Source organism: Crinia signifera, chromosome 3 (assembly GCF_055691185.1).
Source record: "Crinia signifera chromosome 3, ASM5569118v1, whole genome shotgun sequence".
Classification (NCBI taxonomy): Eukaryota; Metazoa; Chordata; class Amphibia; order Anura; family Myobatrachidae; genus Crinia; species Crinia signifera.
The window spans coordinates 197,270,939-197,296,069 of NC_139219.1; the positions used below are offsets into that span (position 1 = coordinate 197,270,939).

The 25,131-nt window shown below is 40.9% G+C and overlaps 1 protein-coding gene across 1 annotated transcript in view; it reads right to left on the bottom strand.

Annotated features, from left to right (window-relative positions):
• KCNQ5 (potassium voltage-gated channel subfamily Q member 5) overlaps nucleotides 1-25,131 on the bottom strand; it is a 527,262-nt gene that overhangs the window by 93,646 nt on the left and 408,485 nt on the right. The window contains exons 5-7 of the mRNA XM_083177212.1: nucleotides 24,175-24,300; nucleotides 17,365-17,475; nucleotides 11,945-12,040 (exon numbers count right to left, since the gene is read on the bottom strand). Of these exons, the coding sequence (XP_083033338.1) occupies nucleotides 11,945-12,040; nucleotides 17,365-17,475; nucleotides 24,175-24,300 (333 nt within the window). The remainder of the gene's footprint in view (nucleotides 1-11,944; nucleotides 12,041-17,364; nucleotides 17,476-24,174; nucleotides 24,301-25,131) is intronic.

Here is a 25,131-nt window from a genome sequence, read left to right on the forward strand (position 1 = left end):
CAAAATAACAGGTAAAATTTACATTATATAGGGAATAAAATCTTTTTTTCCCCCCAACATTTTTTATTTATATTTATATAAAAAAATCTCTTACAAAGATTTTGGCACTCAAAGGGTTAATAGTGGGGAAAGTATTTGAGGGAATATGATTTATCCCAAAACATTTAGAAATGTATAATATAATCAGTAAAAACCAATATGGGTTTGTAAAAAATTGTTCATGTCAAACAAACCTAATCAGCTTGTACGAGGAAGTCCGCCAGAACCTAGATAATGGAAATGCTGTAGACATGGTCTAATTGGATTTTGATAATGTGCCACATAAGAGGTTGATCAATAAAATGGTGGAATTTGGACAAGTGGTAAAAATTTGTAGCTGGGTAAGAAACTGGCTGCAAGATAGAGAGCAGAGAGTGGATGTAAATGGTGCATTTTCAGGTTGGATACCAGTACTAAGTGGAGTACTACAGAGTTTAGTGCTAGGGCCTCTTTTATTTAACATACTCATTAACAATATAGTGGTGGGAATACTCAGCAATGTATCCATCTTTGCAGATGACACAAAACTGTGCACAGTGATTAGAACAGACAAGGATGTATCCACGCTACAGAAGGATCCAAATCAACTAGATGACTGTGCAAAAAATGGAAAATAATGTTCAATGTCGATAAATGCAAGGTTATGCAACTTGGGAGATACAATCTGTGTGCTAGATATAACCTAAGCGGGATGGCATTGAGTAAATCAAAATTGGACAAGGATCTAGTAATCCAAGTTGACAACAAACTGGGGTTTAGTGCTTAATATCATGTAGCAACCAAAAAGGGCAACAGGATACTAGCCTGTATAAAAAGGGGCATGGAAGCTAACAATGTAAATCTAATTATGCCACTTTACTAGGCACTTGTTAGACCACATCTACAATTTTGATTAAAATTCTGGTCTCTGCAGTACAAAAAGGACATTATTGAACTGGAAAAAGTCTAAAGAAGAGCAACCAAGCTAGTAAAAGGTTTGGAATCTAAACTAAGCTATGAAGACAGACTAGACAAACTGGGATTGTTTAAGCTGGAAAAAGAGATGTTTAAGGGGAGACATGCTTATTGTACAAATACTGTATAACAGGGGCCAATATAGCAAAATATCAGGCAGCCTTTTTACTTTGTGGAAGTTTAGGACATGCGGGCATGCATTTAGACTAGAGGAAAGAAGATTCTGTACCCTTAGAAGGAAAATCTTTTTTTTTTACGATTAGGGCAGTTAAATTATGGAACTCTCTTCCTGGAGAGGTGGTGTCAACACAATAAACACATTTAAAATAAGGTTGGATAAACATTTATTGGTTAAAAACATCCAGGGGTACAATCAACAATCATAATTTGTACAAAGTTAAACCAAAACTCACAATTCAAATAGGGAAATAACAAACAGACCATAACCTTTAATCAAAGGTTAAACTTGATGGCCATACTGTACATCTTTTTTTCAGTCTAAACTACTATGTTACTATGTATGAGATAATCTTTTCCTAATGTAGATACAAATTTATGCATGAAATTTTTCAATGTTAGAAGTCAGGTTATATTGTTAAAGGTATATACTGCAATTATTTTTGAGGGTACTTAAAAAACTACCAGCATGCTCTATGTATTACTAAGAACCTTTGATTAGAGTAATTAAAAAATGTATTGAATAAAATGCTTGTCACATATAGGGAATTATAAGTAGATCAGTCCACAGCCATTATTGATGCCCTCACTGATAAACCCACTGCATAGTACCAAATGTTTTAGGACTTTGTAATACATTCCTGGCAAGAAAGGGACTCTGGTGCGTTGAGCAGGGGATGGTGTCTGGCGTGTACTGCGGTAAAATCTAATGGGTGTTGAGTTGTCACAAGACAGGATAGGGTGTGGGAGATGGAAGTGGGGGGGGGGGCAGGTTAGAGGAGATGTAGACAGATTTCCTGTCTTCTAAACCATATCCATGCCCCCAGTAATAGGCTATTGATAACAGATGACATCATAGCTTCCCAAATACTATGGTTTTCGGAGTATTACACATTTTAGAACCATGGATTAGGGAGAACCAACTTGTATCTGAAAATGGATTCTCTGTGCATTAAAATAGATTTCATTCAAGTGTTTCCTGAAAACTCACCTCTTCAGGCAAGCCTATCATATTTAAGTTCTACACGCATAACCCTCTGAGGCACTTATGTATTATATAGCGTCCCTTCTGGACCTGTAACTTGGTGGGACTGCTATGCTATTACTGATGCCTGTCTTTGTGTTTCCCTCATATATACCTATAGATTGTAAGCTTGCAGCAGGGCCCTCCTACCTCCAAGTCTGTCTGTTGTTACCCAGTTTGTTTTATCACTGTCTACTATTGTAAAGGACAACTGAATCTGCTGTGCTATATAAGAAACTGTAAATAAATTTGGTACTTATATGTTAGTTGGGCGCCCACTATAGTTAGTACGCTCATACCCCCACTATTCATGTTGGCATGGAGTTGATTTTATATAGTGTGGCGAGTGCAGCGAGCCACCGAGCCTGAAGCGTGGCAAGTGGACGCGGAAAACTAAGCAAATAGCTTTATATTTAGTTTCCTTAATACAAAGATGGAGCAAACAGTTGGCAGCCACTATATATATGGATCTTACTTTTGTACAATTAGGTTTTAGAAATGTAAAAAAAAAAAATTATGTTTTAATTATTGCCTTATATGTGTTATTTTATGGTTCAAATTAAATTCAAGTTATATTTTATATTTATAAAGCATTCTGTCTCTCTTTGCTCTTCTACAAAGAAGAAATACATTTAGTACCTGCAGGTATAATTTGTAGCCCCTGTTATGTGAAGGTGAACTCTGGACCGCTCTTTAACTGTACATAGAATACTTGGCAAGCGCATAACTGCAGACATAGCAGCCTATATAACAGCCAGCACCTCTAGAAGCATAGAGGGCCCAGGCTCTAGAGTTGAACATTAGTATTAGTTCAACATTAGATGCTGTCTTTGGTTGTTTGTATATATTGTACTGTCTCCACTTTATACAATGTAAATATGCCAAATTCATAGTACAATCAAGTCAAAGTGCACAAGTCAGCTTTTTATTGTATTGAGCAGAAATTAATTGATAATATTAAGCAATATTCTGAAATCATGCAGTGAGTGGTGTGAGGTACAATGCTGTTGCTGAAACATTATTTTCACTCTTTATGTACAATGCATTGATTGATACTGGACTTTTTATACCAACTAACATCAATTCTAAAACTATTTTGCTTACTAGGCGCTGGCATGATGATCTACTCTTAAAGGGCGGTATGCACTAAAGGAAAAATGCGGTAAAAACTCAGTTATAGGGGGTTTTACCACATTTTGGGATGCAGGAAAACCCAAATGTTGGGTTTTCGCTGCAGGGATACCCCATAGAAGCCTATGGTCTTCTTACCGCGACCCATGCTTCCCTGCACGGACCTCCGCCACCCCCCACACAGACCTCCGCCAACCCCCCCTTAACCTGTGTTTGGGCATCACAGTGCTATGCTGCCCATACCAGTGATCTCCTCCTCCCTAGCCCTACACATGCCCTTCCGGGTGCAGGGAGGAGCAGGTGGAGGCCGCCATGCAGCAGCCAGGTAAGAGGAGGGGGGAGCCCTTGGGGACCCGCTCACTCTCCGTCGGCTGCAGAGGGCAGCTCTTATCGCAAGAGCTGTCCTTTACTATACTAATCTCATATGTTAGAGAATATGCGATTAGCATCGCTGCGGTAGCCGGCATAGGGGGGCAGTAACTGGCAGTGGAGGATAGTGCATCCCGCACTACTGTATCTGTCCTGATAGAGGAGAAAGTAGAGGGCTGCACTTCATTTATATACCAGAGTGGCACCTTTACTGAATATTTACTGATAGAAAAGTTTTGTCTAATGTGGTAATAAACATACTGACTTTGCTTTAACTGTCTATTTTTAAAATACGTGTCATGGTATAAACATGTGCATCATAAATGAGAGTATATGTTTATTTATTTAAATAGGACAGAGGGAAAAACTTTCAGAGATATAGGACTGTGTGTCAGCAACGCTGACGGCGGAGCTGCTGCAGTGCCGCCGAAGCAGAGTCCCTGAGCCCTGAGCAGGGCGGTCCGGGTACTTCCACCCGGCGGCGCCAGCTCCAGTAATGTCATGTCCGCCCGGCCGGGTCGCGTCACTTCCACCCAGCTGGTGGACACTGTTAACACACAGGCCGCTTCGTCCGGCGGTTTCTAGCAAAGGGGGGACGCCGGGCTGCGCGCACTCGGCCACCTGAAATTAATGTTCAACTCAGGGGGCTGGGCTCATGGTAGGGGCTTATTGGTCAGGGTATCCCTTTTAAGGGATCTGGCCCAGCTCAGCCCTGCCAGTGATATTGCTTCCTGCAGTGTGTCCTGGCCTTGCTGCATTTTGATTCTGTCTTGGTCTGGTCCTGTCCTGATCAACGTTGCTGTCCTGTTCAGTCTTGTCAGTCCTTCCCAGCCTGCATTTATCCATCTGGTGCAGCTGGGAGTCCAGTTCGGGTCACATGAGTGCTCCAGTGGAGCCTGGTTCTGTTCCTTATTGATTTACAAAGTTCTGGCCAGCTGCCATATTCATTTCTTTATTACTGTGGGCAAGCTGCCCTGCTTACTTTGTTACTTAGTGTGTACTTTTGGTCCGGCTCTCCTAGGTACGGAGAGGCTCACGGTTGTGTGTATACGCCTGTTTTGGGGTACCACAGGTTATTGTGTATCCAGTATTTACTTTGGCATGTTTTGTTTGGTGGCACCCCGGTTCATCCGGACCTGGTGTCTGTGACTGGGTCACATTCCCTGTCCTTAACCTGGTGCTGTCAGGTAGGGTGTTCCTCCCAGATAGTGCCAAGAGGAGATCTACAGTAACTAACTGGCGCTATCTCTGGCGGTCGCCGTAGACTTGTCATCACGTAAAACCTGGTTGGAGCGGGCTTAACTCGCTCCTTCGAACGCAACGACTACTGGTTAAGCCTAGCAATCCACAGTCTACCCGAGAGGGTCAATAGAGTCAGTGTAGGGTGCGCCGTGGCCATCCTAAACAGCGGTCCTGGCTGAGGTTTGTCTATGGTGACACCAGTATGCCCTTAATGACTTAGCGGTCTATGTACTAAGCCGTAGAGAGAGATAAAGTACCAGCTAATCAGCTACTAACTGACATGTTACAGCATGTGTTTGAAAAAAGATACTCTATGTTATGTCGCTCTACTATACGTTATGTCGCTCCACTCTATCAGCCAATCAGCTCCTGTCATTTTTTTTTAAACACAATCTGTAACATAGCAGTATGTAGCTGATTGGCTGGTACTTTATCTCTGTCCACTGTATCTCTCTCCCACGCTTAGTAAATAAATCCCTTAATCTTTATATATTTATGACTGGTATAACACCAATGGCTGCAATCCACGTTTCATATTGAAATATATAAAATAAATTGTTGGCAGCAGTGATTATTGATGATATGCAGTAAAACAAATTATATTACATAAATGATTAGGCCAATGTTCTCATAAATGCCAACAAATACAATGTAACAAAAGTTTAAATGAATAGAGTAATTCTGTAACTACAGTATGTACTTTAAACAAGAGATGATCAATGAATAAGGCAAGACATACGGCCCCTACACACACACAAGGCGATTTCAGGATATTTTCTAAGCGATCTGACTAGATAGCCCAGAAAATGCCCCTACATTGCTCTGTGTATAGGGGCCATAGTGATAGCTATGCGCCTGTGTTGTATTCGTCCAGCAATCAAAATCCAGCATGCTGGATAAATCTAGTTAATCACCGGGTAACACTGGCCCTGACAGATCGCTCAGCACACATCGCTAATACATCGATGTGCTGAGAGATCTTGCTGAGTGTTCTGAGGGATCTAGTATCGCTCAAAGCGCTCAGCGAATTTTCATGTGTGTAGGCCTCTAAAGCTATAGACAAATGTGAGGTAGTTCTTTGGTTTTGTCACTAAATACAAGATTTGGATCAAAAGATAATTAACTCCATTGATTTATTGTGAAGGATACACAAGTGTATGTACTCTGCTAAATTAGTTCAAAGTGATAAACAGCAAAGATACACAATAAGTTCTAAACAATCATAAAAACAGCATGGTGAAAACATTTTCTTTCATTCCATTAGAACTTTGCAGAACATACTTAATGTAAATTATTTTCTGTTAACTGGGAATTTTGAAATGTAATAAATAATATAATAAACAAATTATGGAAAATGTAATAAGAATAGCAAATAATTTGTGAAATAAAAATATATATTGTATTACAATTAGCTTTGTTCATGTCATTAGCTGGTCTAGTACAGTCAGATGAGTTTCTTAAAGGCAAGTTTAGCAATTAATTATGTACATATGACAATTTAACTTAAAGCATATTATTTCACAACAGGATAAATAATTCAAACACACAAATTCAGATACTGTACCATTTCTAATATAATTTTTTTATATGTTGTGTAAAATGTAATATAAGTGAATTATGATATTCAGCATATAGTATAAAATGCAATACCAACAAAATGCTTTTCATTTTATAAGAAAAAGAATATTATGCGGCTGTTTTAGCATAGTGAGCACTAAAGTCTATTGTCCCGCAGATGGCTATGATACTGTGGGTGAGATTTAGGGCAGTATGCAATGAGGCTGATTCGCCATGTTTTTATGGCGATTTTGTGCTGTAAGGCGAATTTTTGACTATGACCAGATGGCGAATACATTTCAAGGTTTTTTTCGCCATGATTCACCGAGTAGCAATCGCTATCTTTTTATGGTGAAGTGGAATGTGAACTTTTAAAATAAAGTGTTTTTTTTTTTTTACATTTGGTGTAAAAAAAATCAGGAATTTTATTCTGAGGAGGGGCATGCTATTTTTATTCATGTGCTGTAAGCACATGAATATATATTTAATTTAAAAAATATATATATATATTTTTTTTACACAGAGCAGCCAGCAGGGGGCCGGAGCCGAGCCGCTCATTACATATTCATATATTCACTGCACCCGATCATTACATATGCATGATCGGGTGTAGTGAATATACCAGTGTGGTTTTGCCGTGTAAATGATTGCCGCTTTAAAAAACCTGGAGATTTCTGACCAAATCTCTCACTTTCTGAATCTCTCATCCTATTAAATCTCACCCGGTATGTCCAGTCACTGTGTTCTAAACAAGTGTCCCTGCAGGGACTGTGTGCTACTGTAAGTATTATGACAACAAAATTGAAATAAAAGAGAATTTGTTTTATTCTTACTCATTAAATGCTGCTCTCTGGCCTCCCACAGCTGCAAAAGAGATCTGCAGTCAGAGGCAGAGCTCGCTGTGGGGTCCCTTTCTGAACTGCCTGCACATACAGTATATCAGAGCCATCTACATTACCTAACATACAACTAACATGAAAATATGTATATTGCGTTACATGGTTATTGTCAGTTGAGCGTATTTACATTTTTGGGGAAATTAGTCCACATGGTCCCTTATAATGAAGTACACATGGCGGATGGACTTTTACTAACAAGTGCCCCAAAAAGAAACCATCCTCATGATACACTAACTCTGCTATAGAAGTAGTGTTTATAGTTAATGGCGATGACCTGGCAGACTGCACATGCCTTAACTTTGGAATACACATGAACACTGCCAGATGTCAAGTGTGGAGGTGGTGGAAGGATGCATTTGGATGCCTCTTTGCAACCCATGACCTCCTACCCATAAGAGAGAGCGAAGTTTAGAGAACCAATGCTATCTGAAGATGTTCGTTCTCAAAATTAAACCTTTGGTTTTTCAGAAAAAATAGCATTTCCGCAAATGTGATGGCCCAATAGTGATGATGAACAGGCCCCCGTGTGAGATGCTGTCTAAGTGGACCCTTATCTACTACAATTTTGAACTAATATGTTTGCACCTGTTACATACCAACATTAATACAGGTTGAGTATCCCTTATCCAAAATGCTCGGGACCAGAAGAATTTTGGATAATGGATTATTACGTATTTTGGAAAATTTGTATATTTCAGTGAGGTATCTGGCATTTATGTTGTACAAACACATCAAACACATAAATATACACAAAAATATATCTTATTTGTGCATGAAACAAGGTTTCAAAACCTGAAACAAAGTTTGTGTAATATCTCAGATACTGAGTTTGAATGCCAAGCAATCATGTCCTTGCGCATATTTAGTGCCACGTTATTTCCCCAGTAGTGCCAGTTACAGATGTAGCCAGTAGGTTTTTAGCAAAACAATTAAAAATAAAAGTACATTTTGGAGACTATGGTTTTCAGAATAATTTGGATAACGAATATTTGGACAAGGGATACTCAACCTGTATCACATTTTTGTTTTTTTTGAAAATACTAATCTTTTTGCATCCATCATGGTGAACTATAGGGACTTCAAATAATTTTTGCCTGATTCAAAGTTGATCACAAATACAAAATCTTTCTCAAATGGGCAAAACCATGTGCACTACAGGAGGGGTGGGTGTAACATGTGCAGAGAGAGTTAAGGTGCATACACACTGGGCAGGGGCGTAACTAGATAAAAATCTGATCACCTCTTCATTTTTAGAAGCTGTAGTAAATTTACCCTGCAGTTCCATAACAGCTGGAGAGCCATAGATTGGTCAGGCAAGTCCATCCCTCCTTCTTACAAATGATCGAATAGTAAACCCTTAGAGAAGGCACAGATTGTACCGCTTATTGCTGTCCCCATAGATGTGTATGTAAAAATGTAACACGTAGCGATAAGGTCAGGATGGCATTAGCTATACCTGATGTTGGAGAGGCTTTCTACCAGCTGTATATTATTCTATGTCACTGAGATAATTACTGCAGCGCTATAAAAAATAGACCCCGTTTTCCTCACTGCAAATATTTAAAACAATTAATTTTATGTAATTAAGATGATTTCTAAGTACAATTTACAATTATATTACATTTTACACAACATATGAAATACAAAATAGTGGTGGTTTTTGTTTATTCTGAGAATCACCTTGTACCTCTTTATAAAAACTTTTTTTTTTAAATCTGATCACAAGAACAGTTTACATTCTCTTGATGTTTGCTGTGTACATTTTCTGACCGGTATCTCCATTTGATAATGATATTTACATTGCATTGTTAAACCCTATAAATGTACTGAACATACAGTACATGCATGGAACTTTAAGTCAGCAAACAAGTGACATGGGATTCTTAATTAAGGCACTTGGTCCCAGTACTTTCCGTTGAAGGTGTGAAAACTAAACATTTTTGAAGCTTAGCTACGTTATTAAGTGTCATATTCAGATCTTCATATGGCATTAGCTGGCTCTTTCCTATGGAGTTTAATAGGGCAGACGCTTCCATTTTGACATGTTTTCGGTCCGATTTTGCTTCTAGAAATTGAACGTATAGATCTGTATTCGATACGATGTCCGTTCTCATTTTGACTTAATCGAATAAAAAAATAAACTGTGCAGGCAAGAGCATATTGAGTACAATCTAGTAGATCGAATGTGTACGCTGTGCCTACTATGTGAAATTGAAATCGAATTGAATACAAAAGTACAAATCTAATGCCAAATTGAATGGAAAGATCTAACGCCATATTTAATGGAAAATTGAATTGAACATCGAATCTAAAGCAAATCCAAGCATGTGTACACATCTTAAAGATGGACCCATATAGAATCCTTCACCTCCCCTGGTTTCTATGGCTTCTTTAGGGAGCTAGGGGGCAATAATAAATTACCAAAAACTCATTCTGGAATTTCTGCAAACACAGCACTAAGGAATTATTCATTCTGCCCACATGGTTTTACATAGTGGGCAAGGTTCTTTACATGATAAAGACTGAGGGTCTGATTCAGAGTTGGACACAAGCTGTTCCTTGTCTGCTTCTTAGCCAGAGGAATACCTTTGACTTTATGCAAATGCTGCACAAGAGCCCTTCTTTGTTGTACATCCATGTGACTAACAGTGGCCCTTATTCTGATTGACGCGTACTTTACCGCATACTTTCGGATCGCGTCTTTACGGTGTCTGCGCATGCGTGGAGAACGCAACGCGCATGTGCCACGCCTTGACTCCGTACCTGTTCGGCCAAATCCCGTACAAAACTGTTCCCCGCAATCATTCGGGAAATATGGGCGTATTATGGGCGTCATGCGGAATGACACATGGGCGTAGTTTCAAAGTGGGCAAAACGGGGCGGAAACATGGGCGGACACGGGGGAGTACACTTATGTTGGGGGGCGTACATTCGGATACCACTCCGAATGCACGCGATCAAAAAGGGAAGAAATGTGCGGTGTCCACAAGTGTACTATTGCTTTGCGGACACCACTCGTTCATGCGGTAGGCGAACGTACGCCTAATGACTACAAGCATTAACACCTGAACCCAATAGAATCGACTCCTTTACTCATTACTCACTAATAGGACGCTTGTCAGTGCTTTAATTGAAACCATTGCGCTTCAATTGCTGTAAGGGTTAATGTGTGCAATGCATGTGTTAGGCATGCTTGTAAGGATATATTGGCATCTAATTGATTCCAATTCCAAATAAGAAGTTTTTTATGAGGATAGGTAATTGAATAAGTGGGTCATGTGATGTATTGCAGAAGATACATAATAGTGGGTTGTTTGGCGTAAATACTCCGCTTACGTGCGGTAGCACCGCTTGGCTCCCGTTCGGATGCGGTATTCCCGAGCATACTCTGTAATACTCTGTAATACCGTGCAGAATCTGAGTGTTTCTCCCGCACACGCATGGTTTGTATGTCGTCCGTAAACACGCCCTGTTCTTAAAGAGTGAGTCCGTCCGAATGCGGAGGACCCGTGGGCGTTTCTACGGACGATGGCCGCACGCGGCAGAACACCGTGGCGTGCGGACCGCTCCGTAAGAATGCGGGAATATCCGCACCGATCAGAATAAGGGCCATTGTGAGGACTAAGGCACCCAGTATCGGCTTCAGTAGACATGGAAATGCCGTAGACCAGTGATGGCTAGCCTTGACACTCCAGCTGTTGTTGAACTACACATCCCATTATGCCCTGCTACAGTTTTACTATTTGGCCATGCTAAAACTGATGCAGGGCATGCTGGGATGTGTAGTTCAACAACAGCTGGAGTGTCAAGGTTAGCCATCACTGTCATAGATACTCCATCAGTCTCATCTGCCCTATGACAACTGCATCTTTTTGATTCCAGTATGGCCTCTTATATGAGCGGATTAGTGTCTGTGTATGGAACTTCTTTCAGCAACATGCCTGCGACTCTCAGATAACTTTCGTATAAAACAGATAATCTCTGGGCATCCTCTAAGCCACCTAAATGCCACTACCCAGGAACTAACCCAATTCATTTTAAAAACATTTCTAAGACCGTGCATCTCCGGCGCTCCTCAATTGCAACTCTGACTGTGCAGTGCGGTGGAGACACACGGCAGAAGATAACAATACGCCTTTTGTGCCTGACTCAAAACCAGCCCCTGATAGCAGTAAAACCAGAAAAGCTGCTTTTAGGCTACAACTTCACTTTCAGTATATAAAAATATTTTTATATGTTATTCTTAAAACTGAAGGCAAGATTTGATTTAAAACTTTGTGAGCTCACAAGCTGTGACACTTGTGCTAGGCTGATGTGGCTTGAACCTTCATAGGCTGAGAGCAGAATGTTATTAGAATTTTAATAACAAAGATTGCCCTACAATTAACAAAATGTGTTCATTCATTTGTGCAAACATATACAGTAGTTATACAACATGGGGACACAACCATAACAATATTATCTTGTTAACAAAAGAACATTGAATCATAACATACTGTAAGTACTGTAGAAACTTTAGCATTGTACAAAATTGAGATGTCTCAGCTCTCACCTGTATTAAACTAGCGGCAGGATTTCTCCTTTTTTCAAAGTGCTTCTGACGATGTTGTTCCTGAACTTTTAAAGCAAATCCTGAACCGAGAATGCCCTGTAATTTAAGGTGTTCATTGTTTTAATACCATGAACAATGTCTTGCACACTGGTGTATTCTTAGATTCTACACAGAAATGAGGAGTCCATAAGCTCTGGTAGGTGCATAGATAATTATAGCAATAGTAACTGCCTTAACACAAAATTACCCTGCTGAAACAATTCTAAGGAGAAAGACTGAATATCTGTTTATAGACCCTCTAGCTACCACTCAATCTCTCTTCTCCTGTTTACCTCCAAACTACTTGAATGGCTTGTATGCAGACCTCTCATTAGCTACATCTCTGGTAATTCCATCCTCGATCCTCTTCAGTCTGGCTTTCGACAACTCCACTCCACTGAAACTGCCCTGGTCAAAGTTATCAATGCCCTGCTCACCATTAAGGCCAGGGGTCACTTTACATTACTTATCTTCTGGATCTTTCTGCTGCTTTCACCAATGTGGATCATTCTCTATTGATCCACACCCTCCAGACTATTGGACTCTCTAGAACTGTTCTGTCCTGGTTCAGCTCTTACCTCACTAACCACTCCTTCTCAGTGTCTGCCTCTTGCTCCACCTCAGCCCCTTCTATCCAACCTGTCAGGGTCCCCTAAGGTTTGGTCCTAGGCCCCCTTCTCTTTTCCCTGTATACCTCTTCCCTTGGTGCTCTCATAAGCTCCTTTGGCCCTTAATACCACCTCTATGCCAATGACACACAACTATACCTTTCCTCTCCCGACCTCTCCCCCTCTGTCCTCTCCCAGGTATCCTGCCTCTCTGCCATCTCCTCTTGGATGTTTGAGTGCTCACTGAAGGTCAACATGGACAAAACCAAACTCATCATCTTTCCTCCATCCAGAGTATCCACTCTCCCCCACTGTCTACATCACTGCGGACAACACCATAATCTTCCCCTGTTCCCAAGCTCCACTGTCTGGGTGTCACTCTGGACTCCCTCCTCTCTTTTGCCCCCCACGTCCAATCCCTGCCTTAATTCTGTCAGTTCCAGCTATGCAGCATTGCTCGTATCAGGCATTTTCTCTCCCAGAGTGCAAATAAACTTATTATTCACTTACTGGTCTTCTCACAGCTCAACTATTGCAACAGTCTCCTCACTGGCCTACCACACTACCAGCTTACTCCCCTCCAGTCTGCCCTCAACTCTGCAGCTAGACTTTTCTTCCTCTCCCACCGCTCCACTTCTGACAAGCCCTTTCAAGAAAATCTACACTGGCTCCCATTCCCCTACAGAACTACAAACTTCTCACCATCACATACAAGGCCCTTTTGAACTACACTGCTCCCTACATCTCCACCCTCATTTTCCGGCATACTCCCTCCTGTCCTCCTCCAGGCAGCCAATGGCTGTCACCTCTCCTCTACCCTAGTTACTGCATCCCATACGCGTATCCAAGATTTTTTCCAAGGGTGGGGAAGTGGGAGGAGGAGGAGGGGCACTCCAATTTCTGTATTAGCCTAGGGCAGCTGGAACTCTTCAGGTCCTGCCAATTTGGGCACTTTATACCTCTAAATATCATGAACCGTGAGCAGAGCAAACTGTTGCAATTTGAGTGAATCTAGATACTCACCCAAAAGGATATTTGCCATATTTTTACCTGTTGGATGTTATTGACAAGTTCACAGTACTCAGTTACTCAGTGATTTGGGACTTTTAATTGATATATCCACTTGCTTCAAATCTATAGAATATTTAGTGTACAGTGGTTTTTGGTTTCATATACCGTATGTTTGCCTATGTACTGTAGTTTTTCGCAACCCCTGGGCGATATATTACAGTATATTTTTATGTATTAAATATCTTTGTATTAAATATTGTGTTTTATGTGTTATGAAGTGCCACCTGGTTTGTGTGTTTAGTACAGGGGCAGGAACTGACAAAAATACAAAATATTATTTGTACAATACGGCATTCATTGTTCATTGAGGATGGGACCCATGTGTAAACAATACATGCTAACACATGACATATATTATATTTGTGGATGAAGCAAGGTTTCAAAACATGAAAAAAAGTTTGTACTATCTCAGGTACTGAATTTGATCTCTAAGCTATCATTTTCTTGCACATATTTAGTGACAGTTACAGATCATGTCCCCAGTAGTACTTTTAGGAAAAAGAAAAAAGAACATTCTGGTAAATATGGTTTTTGGAATAATTTGGATAACAGATTTCCAGGTAAGGGATACTCAACCTGTAGCATAAACATAATTGATCATATTGGGGGAAATTTACTAAGAATACGAATACGATTTTTTGGGGGAGTATTTGCCTTAGTAAATTTCCCCTATTGACTGCTACACACTAGTTTATTAACTATGAACCTGAACCCTCGCGCTTTAACATAGAAATTATAACTAAAACAAGTGACAAAAATACTATAATAATCCGGTAAAAATTGTATTTAGATATAGTTGTAGCCAATCAGAACTATTTTAATAGGTTCACTAAATACCCGTAAGAATTGTATCTCTGTGACTGTATAAATATAGCAAAAGTCTGGATCTTCTTCACATTCACAATAATGTTTAAGCATGTGCAGTACATTGGTTTCCAATGGGGAAGGGGGGGGGGGGTGGAAAACCAAAAGGTTAAGATATATTACTATATATATTTATAGAAATTAAATGTCAGCAGTTGCCATATGTTTCTGTAGCGAGGTTTTATAAATTATCTTCTAAGAACCATCATCTTCGAAATGTAAAATTACTTCTTGGAACAGCCTATATCATTGACGGAGTTCTCTGGATAACGTAGAGTAAAATGTTCTTAGGTCGGTTTTCCATTTTAATTGGTCTCAAATAATCATATCAACCATATTATTGTACTTTTAAACTCTATCTAGTGGCCTCATTAAAAACTTTTCAGGCAGCCATTGATCTAAAAAAGAATAAATTCAATAATGCAAGTCTCTGGTGGACAAAGACTAATATGTGAGCTACAAATCACAGACAACAATCTGAAAGAAGGATATTAACTTCATTAATTCTAACACAATGGTTTATATTTAAAGTTTTGTCCTTGTGAATTGCAAAAGAACAAAGATACCATCCGTACTGTATTAGTGTGGCTGTGAGGATATATTTAAGATAAAAAGATATGCTGTTGTTAATGTGAGCAGAAAACTGCTCTGTTCTTTGTTTCATTTACTTCAGTATGTCTTACAACACAAAAAAAATTACCGCACAGTGAGTTACTTACTAACACAGTGAATATATTTTATAACACATAATAATCAATCAGCATGTTACCTGCGCTGACGCTCGGCGGCTGGGGGCGGGTGCACAGGAGGTGCACACCGCGCTTCCGCCCGACTCAGCCGAGCGTCCAGCGGGTACTTCCGCCCGGCGGGTACGCCGCTACAGGGGCTCTCCGGCTGTTCCTGACGCTCAGCGGCCGGGGGCGGGTGCACAGGAGGTCCACACAGCGCTTCCGCCCGGCTCAGCTGAGCGTCCGACGGTCACTTCCGTCCAGCGGAGTGACATCACTTCCGCCCGGCGGAGTGACATCACTTCCGCCCGGCGGAGTGACATCACTTCCGCCCGGCGCGGGCATCTGTGTATTAGCTCCCGGCGCTCCCCTGCAGCCGCCCAGCGGTTGCCTAGCAACAGGGGACGCCGGGAGTTGCGCGCTCGGCCACCTGATGCTATTAAGTAGCCGGGGGCTGGGTCATGCAGGAACATCCCCATTGGCTGTAGTATCCCTTTTAAGGGATGCTCACAGGCAAGATGGCGCCGGTTATAGCAGTTCACTCAGCTATCCTGGTCGCCTTGCCTGTTCCCAGACCCTGCTTTCTGGAGTCCTGTGGTGTCAGTCCTGGTGCTTCCTAGCCTTGGTTCGCCCTGCTCCCCCTCCTGGGGTCACGTGAGTGCTCCTTTAGGAGCTTTACTCTTTATCCCCTGTTTTTGGGGCTCATTACCCGTTGTTTTCCTTAGTGTTACACTTTGGCTGCTCCGCCATCTCTTCGTCTGAGATTTGGTCCCTGTGTCCTTGGACCTACCCTGTTGGTCTCTGTTAGCAACAGGGTTCATTCGGTACTTCTCTTTATTTCTTATTATTAGGCAGGTAATACCTCCTATCACATCCCCTGTCGTTTTGGGGAATGCTTTTGGTTTAGTTTTTGCATGGTGGTTGTTCCCCGTGTGACCTCCTTTGTGTTTGCAACTGGGTCGCATCCCCGTCCTTGGCTTGGTGCCGGCAGTCAGGGTGTGTTACCTCAGTTAGGCCCTGTAGTTAGAATCGCCTCTTGTGTTACCTTTGACGATCGCTGGCTGCATCGGGGCTGGAGCGGGCATAACTCGCTCCTTCGGATGTGGCGGCCACAGGTGAACACTAGCTCTCGCAGTGGCCAGTCATCTGCCAGAGGAACCCAACAGAGAGAGTGTAGGGTTCGCTGTGGCCGTCCTGACCAGCGGTCCCGGCTACGGGCTCACGCCTGACGTTCTACCAGCCATCCAGCGTAACACAGCAGTTCACTGTTCTAATGAATCCAATCTGTATATACTGAGTTCACTGTTCTAGTTTAGTTTTGAAAATAAAGTTAATTTATTAAAGTGAGTGTCAGGAAATATGTATCACCAACTCTCACAATTTAAAAATCCACAAGTGACCCAGAAATCATGACTTGTTAGGGGTCTTGAGGACCACGTTTGAGAACTAATGCTGTCTACACACCAGAACGATTTGAGCTCAATTCCTCCAATTTTGACGTATCTTATGTCCGATTGTATGTAAAAAGAGCAGAATTATGCAAATGTCCAAAGCGATTCCGATCTGATGCACGTCCCCCCTTCTGTCGTTGGGTCGCTTTAGAGATTTTAACTGCTGCACTAAAGATTCGTTATATACATTGGATTGGGTATAGATCATGTGCAGATCATGTGCACATCGTGTACTCCAATCCATCGTGCGATTGTACAATTTCAAGGAAATAGTTTCACGATCGTCGCAAAATCATGGTCCTTCTGGTGTGTACCCTACATAAGTCAATCTATTATCTACATAAACCACAATACACTTAAATATGAGCAGGTGAACAGCATATTTCTAAAATAGAGATTGGAACATTTGTGACAATGACCTCATTGGAATTCCTTTCTTGCATTAATCTAGGAAGTTGGATTGGATGTGGCAGCCCTGCCCAGCTTCTAGCAACTGTTGCGATTAAGTGCCTAGAAGCCATAGGGCTTGCTAGTGAGCACCGATCCGCAGACCTGTCAAAATATCTGCGTTTAAACCACATCATATATAAATTTTATTTTCCATAAACATTGTATACTTGGAGACATAATTTATTATAGTCAATATATTTAATACTCACTGCAGGTAATGCAAAGAAGGAAATTCCAAGTAGAGCAAATCCAGCTGAAAGAAGTCGTCCAAGCCATGTGTGAGGTGTTTTGTCACCATAGCCGATGGTTGTCAATGTGATCTAAATGAATACAAACAAGGAACAAGTTATTAATTCAATCTTACCATTCCCTGGTTCTATTACAATTGGGAAAGATTTTGCCAGCCAATTAAGATTATTGTAGAAATTCAAACTATTTCTTATCATCCAGAAGCTATCTTATGCTCACTCAGGAACTAATATGCCTAGTACTGACCTCAAGTGTAAATCAAGATTTCTTATTATAGGACAAGATAAGATTGCAGATGCCTTTCAACCTCTGTAAAGCTAGGGGCGATAGAGTTGTGACATCTGGATCATCATTATTCACTTCATAAATAAAAGCTAATTTCTAGGAGCTTAAAAACCACATGACAAAAACATCATAAACAAATGTGGCATGTGTATTATAGACAGTTAAATGTCCAATGTATGAAAGACATAAAAAGATGATCCCACAATCAATAGTTTAAAATTCAATTGAACGGTTGTAATTTATTAATGGGTTATCCATATACAGTAGTTGGCTTTTCTTTCCAAAAAGAGTCTGCAACATCTGTGCTTGCACTGCATACACAGAACTACAGTAAATGGGAATATTCACTGATAGGCGAACTCACATACATTTAATTGATCGCACAGCTCCCTGGTCATCCACTTGTGGAATTAAGTGCCACTGTTATCAGCACAAAAATAAAGAAAAAAGTAGAGAACAAGAAAAAAAGAGATATAGAAAATAACAGAAACAAAATGAAAAAACTGAGAGGGGCTGCATCAGAATTGTAAAACCCTAAGAGATGTGGCGATATTGCGCTGTGCTTAGAAGGCATATTTTGTGATAAAACTTCTTCTACGTATACATATCTATAGGTTGTCCTAATCACTTTTACTGTGCAATTGTGCAAGTCTTATAATTGGTGGAAGAGAGATGCCCTACACATCTCTGCATACAAAAAATTCAGCATAGCCAGCATGAAACCCCCATGGCATTAGCTCATTCAACTGAAGGGGACTACACCCCTGAACGATATCTGGCCGATCCTCACAATCTCAAAGGGTCGTGCGACGGATCTTGTGCACATTGTGCATAATGTCGTTATGATGTGCGGTCCGGCGGGTCGAGAGGTCGGCCCTTAGATATACGTACTGCATGACTGATCCGTCAGCTTTATTGCAATCATAAGCAGATCATATGCATTTTTAAAGAACAAATGATTGCTCTTTCGATCGCTCTTACAACCTGCAGATGATCAGGTGGTATGCAGGTTGACCTGTTGTATGGCCACCTTGAGCATTAGCATACATGTGAATACCCATTGCCAGCCAGGTACACCCCTTCAACCACAAGTGATGATCAGGCTTAAGCTAGATACACACTTGTCCAATTCACATCCAATCCAACATCCAAACTACAAAAGATTTCTACCTGTCAAAATATTTTTAAACCAATCACCCAATCAATATAGAAGTATGTATGCTCCAGCAGCTAGTTTGTCCCATTATACTGATCATCCTTGTGAGTGGCAGCCGTCCTGCCACAGGATCTGATTCAGACATGACTGCTGATCCGCAAATTTGCAGAGGGCTGCGAGTAGATAGCCGCCGTCCAGACAGAAAGAGAAAAATTTTCTTGCTAAATAGCAAGATAATTGCAAATGGATCACTAATTGCTATCCACTCGCAAATCATGATGTATCAAACAGTTTTAGCTGTTTGTACAACTATGAGTAAGGGCCATATTCAGACCTTATTCAGGCCTTATTCAGGCCTTATTCAGACCTGTTAACAAGGCTGCAATCTTTGCAGATGGACGAAACTATGCTGCACTGAAGGTGGGGCAGATGTAACACGTGCAGAAATAGAAAGAGAATAAACCAGACAGTATTTACCCTGCACAGAAACAAAATATCTCACCCAAATCTAACTCTCTCTGCACATTTTACATCTGCCCCCTCTGCAGTGCACATGGTTTTGTCCATCTGCAAAAGATGCAGGTCTGAATCAAGCCCCATAAGTATGAACCTTCTACAAATCTGCCACTGAGACAGGTTGGAAGTCACAGACCCTCCTGAAAAACACCTGGCCATGTCTGCATTTTTTGCCACCACACCCAGAAATGCTGGCTTCCTGTCAATCAAACTGGGAATTGACCATAGCAGTCAGGGATTTTGATGCTATTTGCTCTGAATCAGGTCCAATGAATGAAATAGTGTGTAGGGTGGCACAATCCTTTCAGCAGATAGTTTCAGCAGATGCCGATCAGAGATCTTCAGCAATATTGGTCAGGTTTGTATGCATAGACCAGGTGTTGTATCTGCAACCTGGGTCATATCAGAATTGTATCAACAGTCTGGTTGAGAGTTGGATCAAGTGTGTCCACAGCATTAGTTTGTCTAGGACATAAAATTACCTGTGGTTGCTGAAAATAGGCTTACTGCATGTGCAACTCTGCATCAGTTCCAAACTGAGGGGTCAATCAGAATAAGGGTCTACCTAACCTATGGAGGTGCAAGAGTAAGAAAAAGAAATGCACGGCATGTCCACATTGTTCTGCTTTGTAAATAACATTAATAAGGTTTTGAGTGTATGTAGCACACTTAAAGTAAAATAAAGCTTTATCATGGAGTTCTAAAATCAACTCTTCCAGAATGTCCAGGAGACTTGCAAATTTCACTAATTTGTACTGTCTGGAAGTAGGCCAGTTTTCTAGAGCCCCCCATTTTCCTAGTAAAGTGGGTGGCCTGGGGAATTCAGAACATGACTCATGTCATAATGGCCCAGACTCTGTGGCACAATGCTAAAAATCTCATCCCCAAAACCTCCAAATTGGAATTGGGGCCCGATTCATACCTTATCACACAGCTGCAAATTTCCACGGTGGACTACTATGAATACACTGCGCATGCGTAAGGTTCAGAGTACCATCCTGCGATGAACTCCCTCAACTAGTTCCGTTCAATGGCCCTTTGCAAGGTAATTGACAGGGGGTTGGTGCGTGGGGTTGAAAACTGACCGTTTTTTGGAAGTGGCAAGAAAAATGCTGGGCTTGCTTAAAAATATGCTGCAGAACCTTTCTTGGCGTACTCACGCATATGCTGGAGTTTTCTATAAATTATATGGAAAATATAAATAATATGTTGAAAATGTCTTATTTGTATGATTCTAATAATTTTGGAGTAAAAAGTCTATGGCCTGTGAGACAGTGCCTCACCTGGCTACCTTTTCCGCACATATCTTATCAAAACTCCCCAGATTTTCAGCAGTATATGCTGCTACTATATTATATACGGCTGCTCCATATGAAACCTTGGGCTCATATATTGTGCGTAAATCTGTCTTTGGCACTAGCCAGAGATTCCTCAGACATAACCTCACTGCACGTCCCTGAACTGTACACACCCATTCGCACAGGGTGTACATTAATTCGTAAGGCGGGATGTCACTGGAGTAGGGCGATGGTTTATCTGATCGCTGGATGCAAATTTGCAGCCGTACAATCAGGTATGAATTACCCCTTTTCTTTCCAGGATTTCATGGAGGAGAAGAACAAGAAGTTGCAAAGTGTGATTGATTTCCATCCTCAGATGTCTGTAATCTATCGATTGTATTTACTTTACATGATATACAATGGCATCCAAGGCACACTGCAGAGAGAATATAGCAAAATATTAAGCAATGCATTTAGTAAATGACATCCTCTTCTGGGTGTTTGTAACTCATTAAAAAAATGGCTGCAAGAGGATTAATCTCCGGAGGCAAGATGTAATTGTGCTTGATCACAACTGAAATTCAGTGTGATACAGTTTGATCATGCCTACTTATCTAGTGTGAGATAAACCAGATGAGAACATGACCTCATATATCAATGATGTCACTGGTTCCTAGTGATATAAGTCTGTACGGTAAACTGTATTTTCACTAATTTTTAACAAATCATACACTTACTTGAAACCTATTTTGCTAAAGAAACATGTTTTACAAAATAGACAATTATGCTATTTTAGTGAATCAATGAAGATAAGTAGCGAGCCAATTAGCAGGAAACCTTAGTACCTAGCCAAAGCTTATTTTGGCAAAACAATCAGTGTGACATATTGCCTAGTAAAAACAACAACAATATATTTTACACATTAACAACTATTCCTATTAGTATCTAGGAAACAACAACAATCAGGTCAGGTCAAATACTTAACAGCTGCACTTGCCAGAAATTGATTTTCAATAATGAGTGTTTAGTCTTCTGCCTTAACATAATCTAAAGTGTGTAACAGTAAGTTCTGCAATTTCATCCATTTACAGCACTTCTTATTAAAATAACTGGGTATTTTTTTATTCCTATTACAGCATTTTCGCTGAGATCTAATGATGTGGACATTCTTCACCAGTGGCAGGGACAAAGCTGCCATCAGATACCAGGGTGGCCGTCAATGTGTACAGCAAAGGTGAGGCATCAATTATCAACAAGCAAGGTTAAAAAAAAAAAGTCAATCTATTATAAAATTATGACACAATTGCCCTGTCTCAGCCATTTCAGTATAATACATAAACATACCATACATAATTGGAGACTGTCCCTCCGTGGGTCGCAGTGTCCCGCGGGCAGGGGGGCACAGTTGGGGGAGCGATGATCACCGCTGCACTGCCCCCAAAATAATGTAAAGGTAGGGTTATTTCACTCGACCATGCACCATTTGCCCAAGGCTAACCTCCTTTTATTACTGTCCTGCTCTCAGCCCCAACAAAGTTGTGAGATATGCATAAATACCCTCATGCCAACTTCGTCTCACACACACACACTAACCATCTCCCGCTCAGATACATATACCCAGTCACAGCCACTTATCTCACACACATATCTGTTCCTGCCTCAATCATCCAACCCTAACATATATATATACACCTGCCACCTCCCTGTAACATATATATATATATATATATATAAACCCTAGCCTTGCTGTGCTCATTGGTCACAGCTGTTATCTGTGATACTTCCTTGTGTTTTCATCAATTTGTTAGTCCATATTGTCAGTTGTTCTGTCTCCTCCATGGTGGCAGCCATTTTTTTAGGACATTTCTATACAGTTATACACTCATCTGCAGCAAGGAAAATAGACGTGCCCCTTTCTGTCTACTGTCATGTCTTGTCAGTCCTCTCTGATGGCGACATGAACCTGTCTAATTGGCTATCTATATTGTTCCTCCGACTTCATTCCTAACAAATATCACACACAGATATTTCCTAAAGATATTACAAGGCATAATAATCAATATTAGAATAAAATTCCAAATCTTCTTAAGAATTCTATATAATAGAACTAAAGAACAAATGAATGCAATGGTCTATTCCAATATGGTCTTATTTAGAGGGTATCCATAGTTTCTTTTTTGACCACTTGTCAGGCAAAAACGTATGGAAAACGACTGCAGTCAGCAGTGTGTTACCTGACTAGATCATATCACATACTGTATGCATAGCCGACTGTTATATTAGGCAGCTGCCTAGGGAACAAGGATCTGGAGGGCTCCACTCATCTGCCTATCACAAAATGAGGAAGACATCTTTGTTGTAGGTGGCAGCTGTGAAACCTCTAAGATGCCACTTCAATAATTTCACTTGAGGGGCTGGAAAGTGAGCATTAGCAAAAGTGCGGGGATGTGGGCAGGGGTCAATAGGTTGACGTTTTGCATAGGGTGCTGATAAGCCTTACACCGACCCTGCACATACATCTGGCATACCCTGCTGTGCCCCCCATGTGTACAGTATGTAGGTTATCTGTTTTGCATAAGTGCAGAATGGATTTCCTCCGCCTACTGCGGCCCAGTGGGGAGATGTTGCGGTCTATGACCTCCGACTTCCATCCCAAATTCTCACCCAAGAATGGGCATGCGTCAGTTGACATTTTGTTTGTATGTGCCGGTACTAAAAGTGCGAAGCGAGGGATTATCATTCTCTCCCAGCACATCTGTGCTTATCTCTGTGCCTGCAGAGATCAGCTGCAGCAAGGTGTACTGATGATCAGCCCCTCATGACCCGTGCTCTTCTGTGCTCTGTAAGGGCAGGACTATGATGGGGGGGAGGAAAGTAACATGGATGGTGGTCAACTTTTAGCACTGTGGGAGAGAGTGTACGCTCTGCCACTGGGATTACTTGGGGGCAGGGCTTGATAATGCTAGTAATCTTTTTCCACTGGGGGGGGGTATTTTAAAAAGGGGCCCCTTTTACACCCCCTAGGTATATTTGTGTATGATTAAATATTTCCTATTAAAAATACTTTCAAGATTTATTTATTTACTAAAAAACCATACATTTATTAGCAGTTTCTGGCTAAGTATCATTAAGCTATTATAATAGTCTTGCTCAATATATGTGATAACCACAAGGGGATTATATTGATTGCAGATACAAACCTTGCTATTGTGTATATGTTTTTTGCAGTTAATACGTTTTACAGAGGATGAAAGATACATTAATTTGGTTACATAGGCCACTTAGAGACCCCTTTTTTGCTTTCCTTTGCATGAATGTATGCATGATATGACAGGAATAACATATAAATAATACTTTCTACTTAACATTCCCATTTATATTCACTCACCATTAATGTAATAGCTCAAAAACTGATGGCCTGTTCATTCCTAAAGAATAATTACTCCTGTACCTCCAGTATAGAATCAATACTATATTGTTTGCATGATAACCAAGCACAACATTTCCATTAGTACAAGATTGATCTTACTTACCGTACCCCACCATAAAGCATCTGCATATGTTTGAAATTGTGTGTTAGCTTCTTTCTCCACAAGATAAACAAGGAATGATGAAAAGATGAGCACTAAAAATCCTATATACCAAGCTGTGATCAGTTCCTATGTAAAAAAAGAACAAAATCAAAGTTAGTTTATCCTATAACAATACCATTGTTTAAGTCTATAATATTGTAATGAGAACACAATGAAAAAATATAAAAAAAAGCAATGTCATACAAAAGAAAACAATGTGTTAGGATTATGTGTCGGTGTTATTCATGTTCTGTTTGGAGTTATATGTTCCGGATCAGCACTCCGGGTTTTGCTGATCCACCTCACCTGGTTTTCATGCATACCTTGGTCTTTGGGTGTGGCGTCCTGCTAGGCCTCTTGGTATATAGGTATACTGTCTGCACTGAAAACCTGCCAGTTACAGTCCTTAGTATTCCTGTGATACTCATAGTATTCTGCTGGTTTCTGGTTATTTTCATGTTCCTAGACATTCTCAGATTCCTAGCTAACAACTGTATGTTTATATACTCCAGAGTTCAGGTTATTCCATCCTGTGTCTGAGGAGTCCTGCAAGCATACCTGCTGTGTGTCTGAAATCCTGCCTGTATCAGAGAATTCATACTTCTAGTCTGTGTTCAGCTTCTGTGAGTACCAGTGGCCTCCCCACACATAGTGGAGGAGGTCGCACCTTTCATTACCATCTGCTGTTGGTGTTCTCACAGCATCAGCTGGAGCCCTAGGTCTTGTCCTGAGACGATATCAGTGAGGCTGTCAAAGTGCAGGCCTCATCTCATACTTACTAGTCTATATTGTTGTTTGTTTGTCTGTCTCATGGCAGAGACATTGGTTTAGTCTGGTGGATAGGTTGCCAACCAATCCGCAATACTTTGGTAATAGTTTGGTTTGCTGCGACGGATTTGCATATAGTGGTAAGGGCCA